Genomic DNA, 8,099 nt, shown 5'->3' on the forward strand with positions numbered 1-8,099 from the left:
GCCGATCAGCTGGAATGTTGCAGTATCTCCAGGGTCTTGTGATTTACATTCAGATGCTTGGCAACTGATTCATATTTATGGCGGTCACAGTGTCCCAGGGTCATGTGAAGTGACCAAAACCTGCTGCAACCACCCAGCCGACGGGGGGGAGTAAAAACCAAACACCCCCACCCCACCCCCGCTGCCAATGCTCAACAGAAATGCTCACAACAATGAAAACCTCGGACAGGAGGAAGAGCGCCGCTGGGTGGGCAAGCAGGTGTCTTGCTCGGCTGTGGCTTGGGGGGCACTTTTTTCAGTGCCATTGTAACTTCTAAGAGTCACTAAGTGAACTGTTGTAAGTCGAGGACTACCTGTACTTTCTTTTTTCATTTTTTTTTTGTCATCGTTTTTGACACCTTGCTAGGCGACTGGTGGTACTCGGATGTTGCCATATCCTAAAAGTAGTACAATGGGTGAAAAGATTGAAACGCCCTGGTCTAGACTAGACATGAAACACACCCACATGAGCTAACTGCACTTTACTGTAAGATTACATTAACAAAATCTTGCAACTCTGAAAATGCTTTTCTCTCTCTTCTCCCCCCCACCCAATCCCATTTCCAGAGCAAACCAGGGTCTCTTCTGAGCCTATTGCCTCATCCACATTCCTGCCGTGGGCTAAGCTGCCTTTTATCTGACCTTGGTTGTGTCTCTTTGTCCTGTCTCCCAAAGTCATTCCCTCATTATACACATCCTCCATTTTTTAAAAAAATGTCTCTAATGTGAATTAACAAAACTAATTGTTCCGGTCTCCTGTAAAATTGATCTTTGTAGACCAACCACTCTGGTTCAAGTTCAAAAAAAAGAATTACCCTCTTTCGTCTTATATGTATTTTTAACACAATTCTCAAAAGATATCCTAACGAGGAGGATAAGATTATAGTCGTTTGATCACCATTCTACAACCACGACAAAGGAGGCTACAAAATGGGCCTGGATGGTCAGTTTGGCCTACAGCAGTGGTTCTCAACCTGTGGCCTGTGGATCCCAGAGGTTCTGCCATCACACCCATCCACGAAGGCTTGAAAAAATGTTATTTAAATCCTGAGTTAAATCTTGGGGGTCCGTGGCCACAAAGGGTATTTAAAGGGGGTCCGTGGTGAAGAAAAGGTTGAGAACCAATGGCCTCTCTAGAATGTCCATTCCTACAGGAATCAATCCAGGTTGATTGTCACATGCAACCTGAATGTAAACATTTTCATCTGAACTGCAACAACTTCCTTCTCATTACAGTACACAATTTGGTATACAGATAGTCCTCAACGTACAACCACAATTGAGCCCAAAATTTCCACTGCTAAGCAAGGGAATTGTTAAGTGAGTCATGCCCCATTTTATGACCTTTTCGCCACGGTTGTTAACCGAATCACTGCTGTGTTAAGTGAATCAGGCAGTTGTTAAGTAAATCTGGCTTCCTCATTGACCTTGCGTGTCATAAATTCTCAGGAAGGTTACAAATGTCAATTCCAGGACCCTGAGACACTGCAACCATTGTACATACAGGCCAGTTGCCAAGCACCTGAACTTTGATTATGTGACTGTGAGGGTGCTACAACAATCGTAAGTGTGAAAAGGCCATTGTATTTTTGAATGGCCATTAATCAAATGGTTGTAAATTCAGGATTATCCATATTCTGAAATACAGAGTTTCATGTTATCTTAAAAATTAAGCAAGACTTTTTAATTAATCTGGTATTCTATATCAGGAAATGTTTAATGATTTTTATATGTCTTTATTAATACTTTAAATATTTTTTTAAGTTGAGTTTGTGTTTATCGTAATCTGAACGCACATCATTTAACTTAATCTGATATCAATATGAAAAGCTTCTTTTAATACCCAGAAGAGCAATTTTTATTTTTGCTTTATACAGCACAGAAAACAGGAATTGTATGACATATTAAAAACAGTAATGATTTATTTTTAAATTTTTTTAAAACAAGAGTGACGTAAAAAGATACCATGTGAATTATCAATCAGTAGTTAAAACAATATGTTTGAGTTCTTCTACTGAGACTATCATTCCAGTTTATGAATATACTTTATTATAATAAGCTGTCATTACATTTAGGAATTGGCTTGTCGTTCTCTGTTGAATGACATTTTCTGTTCTTCTTGCCAATGTCTATAAGGAGAACCGGAAAATATTTTTTTTCTTCAAAGGATATAAATCAATCTGCAACTATTCCTTGAAAACTGAAATTACTTTATTTAATTAGAATATCATTAGTATTGTCTTCTTAGTGATATCAAGTACGTTAGTAACAACACACAATCCAAAATTAATGCTATAGAATGATAACATTAGGGGATATACGCCCCAATCCAAGATTCCATGTACTTTTGGTTACACAGATGTATTATTTGTGGCCAAGAATGTTCCTGTTACTTTAATTCATGGATTTTCTTCAGTAATTAAATTTCTCTTTTTTTAATAAAATATCCACAAACATAGGCAAGTTATGTCCCAAATAGCTCTGGAGTTAAATGTTTTAGTGATTAGTGCAGATTGCTGGTTGAGGATAATGTCAAGATGGTATAAAGCTCCTGTCAGTTAAGGAACGTATTGTTTCTGATAACTTGTTATTACTTTGTGACAAGACCTACAACATGATTAATTTCCTTGCAATAAAGTTCATTCTTACCTAATTAGTTTTGTATTTTAAACTGCATCATTTTGTCTTTAAAAGCTGGAACTCAGGTGTGTCAATTCCTCAAACTTTACTTCAGAACTTTAAAAAAAGGAACAACATTGCTAAATGACTCTAAGACAGACATGATATTAACATTATTTATACTATCATAATTTAATGTGTATAAATTTGTTTTTTAATATAAAACAATTTTTAAAATACAGAGGTACTTCAATTTAGAGATAAAATTTAAAAGACGCCTTTTAATGTTAACGATGTAACATTTGTGCTCAGGTTAAAGGGCATTATTAAACTGAGCATAATTTATTAAAACATACATATACACATTTTATAAAATTACTGGTATGAAAACAACCTCAATAATAGATATATGTCATGATTAAAGGACTTTTCATCTTCCATATTTATTTGCTTTGCGGTCAATAGCAACTACAGACTGCCTGTAGCTCATCTAACTGAAAATGAATAACCTTGAAAAAGAGATAATAACAAACCATACTATTATCTCCAATTCAAATGTTTAGTCTTAATTTTCAGGGCAAACCTATCATAATTATTAAAAACCAACCCAGCCTATGTATGATAGCAGAATGTTGCAAAGTTTGATTACACACTAAGTGCTCCCACACAGTTTCTTGTTGTTTCAATAATCCTAGTATTAATGATTTAACATTTTAGAGGTAGAATTCAAGTCAACGCTGACAGTGAGTCCAAACATGGAAACATCGCATTATTGTTCTGCTTTTAAAGTAACTGATTAATCCTTGAAGCCCACATTTCTAAGAAGAAAGAAAATGGAATGATTATATTGAAAACATGCCCATTAGGAATTTATAATCTTAGAATATTGTGTTTTTTTTAGAATGTACAGTAGTGGCCAAAATTGTGGAAACCTTTTGGGAAAAGTGCCACCTTTGGTTAAGTTTCCACCCATTTTTCTTCTAATTTCTTTATAACTGTAGCCTTGTTCACTTAATAATACTATTTTACATCGCTTTCTGGGCAACCAGTCAACTCTTTGCACCATTACTTTAATTTTATTACGTTTTACAAGCTCACTAAATGAAAGAACACAAAGAAACCGAACCATCTTGATAGCGATCACATAACACACTGACAAATGTCCTCTCAGCTTCAATACATGACATCAATAACTGAATCTTACTGTGATCTGATTGGCTCATTGCCAAAACAAGGTGACACCTGATTGGCTCTCTAAACACTCATGCTCATTGGCTACAATCAGATGAAGGAAAGCTACCTGATCTCAACCTAAGCAAGTTGTGCTTCCTTTTTCTGGTTATTTGGCTATCACTTTTCATAGAATACAGTACAGATAATTGAATAAACATTGTTGCATTACATTCTTGATTAAATTATTTTTCCATTGATATATAATTTTATGGTACTACTCCCCCCCAAAAAATGGTGTTATTAGCCATCAAACCTCAAAAATACACTTTTCCCAAAAGGTTTCCACAATTTTGGCCACCACTGTATACTTTGTGCCTCACGTCAGATCATGTCATATTAGACCTATCTTCAAAATACAATACTCACATAATTTCAATTACACAAAAGCACCCAACAATAGGTATTAATTATCTACCTGCCCTCATCTCTCCCACATTAAAGACGGTAAAGATAACATTCAGAGCTAACTTTCTAAAAGTACTTTGTCTCTGGGAGAAATCCAAAATACAGATCCAATCTCATGTTTAATTTTGAAATATTAATGCCAATTAATCATATGCCCCCGAAGTAAACAAACACCTAGCGACTTAATTACTTACTTTTCTGTCCGTTCTGTTGTTACTGAAAATGCTCTCTCTGGAGAATGCGATGGAGATCTCAAAGTTGAGCTAAGTGGCGATGAGGTAGGTAAAGAAGTGGTAGAAAAGCCAAGTCGTCGCATCTCTTGGATGGCACGTTCCCTATTAAGTAGAAAATTACAACTGAACTCTGGTTGCCCTTCCAAATATTCTCTCACACGGAAAACAAGAATGGTCACCTTTTTCCCACACAGCAAATTGGAATCCTTTAAAAAAATATTCTCTTCTTTACTAGCTGCGAGAAAGCATTTTGTTTCTCTTAACGTTCAATCAGAATTTGCTTTCCAGGAACTTTAGATAATACAGGTAGTCCTTGACTTAAAACCATTCTTTCAACAATCATAATAAGTTACAATAGCCCTGACCATTTTTCACATTTGTGACCGTTGCAGCATCCCCATGGTCATGTGATCAAAATTTGGATGGTTCATATTTATAACGGTTGCTGTGTCCGGGTGTGTGTGTGTGTCTCGTGATGACCTTTTGCGACCTTCTGACAAGCAAAGTCAATGGGGAAGTTAGATCCACTTAACAACCGCGTTACTAACTTAACAACTGCAGTGATTCGCTTAGCGACTGTGTCAAGAAAGGTCGTAAAATGAGGTAAAATTCACTTAACAACTTATAATAATAATAATAAAGTTGGAAGGGACCTTGGAGGTCATCTAGTCCAACCCCCTGCTCAGGCAGGAAACCCTATACCATTTCAGACAAATGGCTGTCCAGTCTCTTCTTAAAAACTTCCAGTGTTGGAGCATTCACCACTTCTGGAGGCAGGTTGTTCCACTGGTTAATTGTTCTAACTGTCAGGAAGTTTCTCCTNGTCTGCAGCTGTGCAAGTTTATTTCGCAGTATAGAAACTTCTCTACTGAGACTTGTTCTAAAAATATTGCAAAACAAAGAGGAAAATATCTACTACACATTCGCAGATGGCATTGTACAAGAACTTTAAAAATAGCTGCAAACAACTAAACGGAGACCTAGAAATTAAGAAAAAAATACCCACACTTGTGCATACACATGCAAAAAGTTCTTAAAGAAACCTCCAATTTACCACAAAACAGTCTACTTAAAATATGTACATTTGGAAATGCATTCGCCTGAAACTTAAAGCAATGCATGCATTTGACACATTGCTGACAGAATTTCTTCTGTATTGCAAGCTTTGATTTTTCCAAGTGGCCATAATGAACAATATACTTGCATACGAATAGGCAATACTACACGCATTTGTAGTGACAATCGTAATAATCTAAAACAGTGTTTTTCAAACCTGGCAACTTTTAAGTTTTGTGGACCTCAACTCCCAGAATTCCCAAGTCCTCCTGACTAAGGAATTCTGGGAGTTCAAGTCCACACATCTTCAAGCTGCTAAGTTTCATCTAAATTGTTTTTCTCCGCTGAAGAACACAGATTGCACATGTTGCTTTTAGCATATTCTGCTTTATATCTTATACTTTGCATAGCAAAGGGTACCGTGCAAGGTAAGAAAATAATCGTACTTTTGTGAAAGAAACACATAAACCAAAGATGAGTAATTACATCTTTCAATGCAAGTTAGGCAAATTGCAATTCCAGGGGAAATATCTGAAGCCTGTTGTTTCTAACAAAACCTTTCTCTCGTTACTAATCAGAAAATCTGGATTTCATTATGTAAATTTATATATATATATATATATATAAATATATAAGAATGGAGATACTTCACACACACACATGCACACACACAGACAGATATATATTCAAGAATGGAGGCACTAAATTACAAACAGCTGAAAGAAAATATTATGAAACCAGTCATTTTATACTTTTCAACATACAATTTACTCTCTGAGAGAGTTAACTTGTCTTTGAGCAACTGTATCTCTGAATCCTTTTCATGGGTTATCAAATGATTCTGAAAATCGTTGTCTCTGCTGGTAGCCAAGAGCGTTTCCAAGTTTTGTATTGTAAGCCGCTCACTTGACAATTGCTTTTTTAACAGCTCTCCTTCTGCCTTTGCATCTTCAAATTCAGATACAATCTAGAACATAAAAAAGAGTTTCTTTAGTAAATAATCTCACAGTGACTAAGTAAGCCCATAGTTCCTGTCCACCTCGCCATTAAACCCTTCTTTACTCCACATCCTTCCCCTCTCTCCCAGGGTGGCTTTTCAAGCCACAGTGACTGCAAGACGAATTTTTAATCTTAGAATATATATCTATTTTACTGTCAACATTTTACCTTAAATAAAAAAATTGATTTATATCCTGTAAGAATAACATTTTTCTCTTTTACCCTCTCAAACTCCAGAGATTTGGATGTTAATTGACGTGAGACCAGATCTTTGCTAGATTCCAGTTTGACACATAGATCTCTAACGGCAGACACATCGTGATTTATTGAAGATTTTTCTTCTTTTTCACGTCTGAGAATTTCTTCCAGCTTGGACATATTTTTTGCCATTGAAGAGATTTGAGATTCGTAAGTTTGATGTGCAATGATGTGCTGCATGAAAGACAAAAGTAACTCTTTTTAGAAGCCTGGATGATATGCTCCTATTACATTTTCCTATTTGCACTCAGTTATTGGGAAACAAACAAAACAATATATCAACTTGGAAGTATTTTTCCGTTTCAAAATAAACTTACAACCATTTGCAAGACTTAACAAGTACTGGGCAAGAGCAGGCATAAATCTAAAATTAGTTATCCCCCTGAGAACATACAGATGATTAATGCCATCTGCTCCTTGTACAAAGTTTCAATTAATGTCCAGGTATTTGATTAAGAAAAGCACATTAAAATGGTCTAGGAAGCTATAATTTTATAATTACCTCTTGAATTTCTTTTTCCAGTAATTCTACTCTTTCTCTAAGATGTCTTCGTTCAGTATCAATTGAAAGGAGCTCTAATCGTACTGAGCTGTTTTGTCCCTCAGCTTGATGGGCCTTTACTTCCCAATCTTCGGCTTGGCTATGAAGCATCTGGAACTTCTCCAATAATTCTTTATTTTCTCTTTCCTAATATTAAGAGAAAATAATACGTCCACTGAGCAATACGTCACTGAAACAAATGTCTCAGCTACTATTTGGCTTCTCTTCGGTTTAGAAATTGTCAGCAACTTGTTCCACTGAAGAAACCTGAATATGTGTTATTTTCCATATGAGCCAACCCAGTACTTCAAGATTAAATTATCATACTGTTACAGTTAAGACTTTAAAAGATTTGAGGCAAATGTTACAGTAATTGATCATCTATCTTATCTTTCTTATCTATATAAATAAAAATGTAAATGTTCGTTTGTTCAAAATCTTAAATCTTCGAAAGTTCTTCACCGATTGCTTTGAAATTTTGATACAACGTTGCATTCGAATACGTACGTGTTTTTCCCAATATAAAATTTTATTGTTTTTATCATAAACGAAAAAATACATCACAAATATTACACAATGATTTATCCCATCCCCCTACCCCCCAGACTTCCCAAACCAAACCTAGGCTAACATTCAACTACAAGTAAACAAATATTAATATCTCTAACTCCAAACTCTAAACTTAAGCAATCCATCTCCTCCGTGTTAATAAAAAT

General features: G+C 35.6%; 1 protein-coding gene across 1 annotated transcript in view; it reads right to left on the reverse strand.

Moving 5' to 3' along the window:
* Positions 1–1,885: 1,885 nt before the first annotated feature.
* Positions 1,886–8,099, reverse strand: part of CEP135 (centrosomal protein 135) — a gene marked incomplete in the record, with an annotated part of 42,986 nt that continues 36,772 nt past the window's right edge. The window contains 6 exon segments of the mRNA XM_015823987.1: positions 1,886–2,775; positions 4,491–4,631; positions 5,353–5,409; positions 6,350–6,552; positions 6,807–7,016; positions 7,345–7,530. Coding sequence (XP_015679473.1) covers positions 2,727–2,775; positions 4,491–4,631; positions 5,353–5,409; positions 6,350–6,552; positions 6,807–7,016; positions 7,345–7,530 — 846 coding nt within the window.

The sequence above is a fragment of the Protobothrops mucrosquamatus genome, unplaced genomic scaffold (assembly GCF_001527695.2).
Source record: "Protobothrops mucrosquamatus isolate PMUCROS unplaced genomic scaffold, P.Mucros_1.0 scaffold2066, whole genome shotgun sequence".
NCBI lineage: Eukaryota > Metazoa > Chordata > Lepidosauria > Squamata > Viperidae > Protobothrops > Protobothrops mucrosquamatus.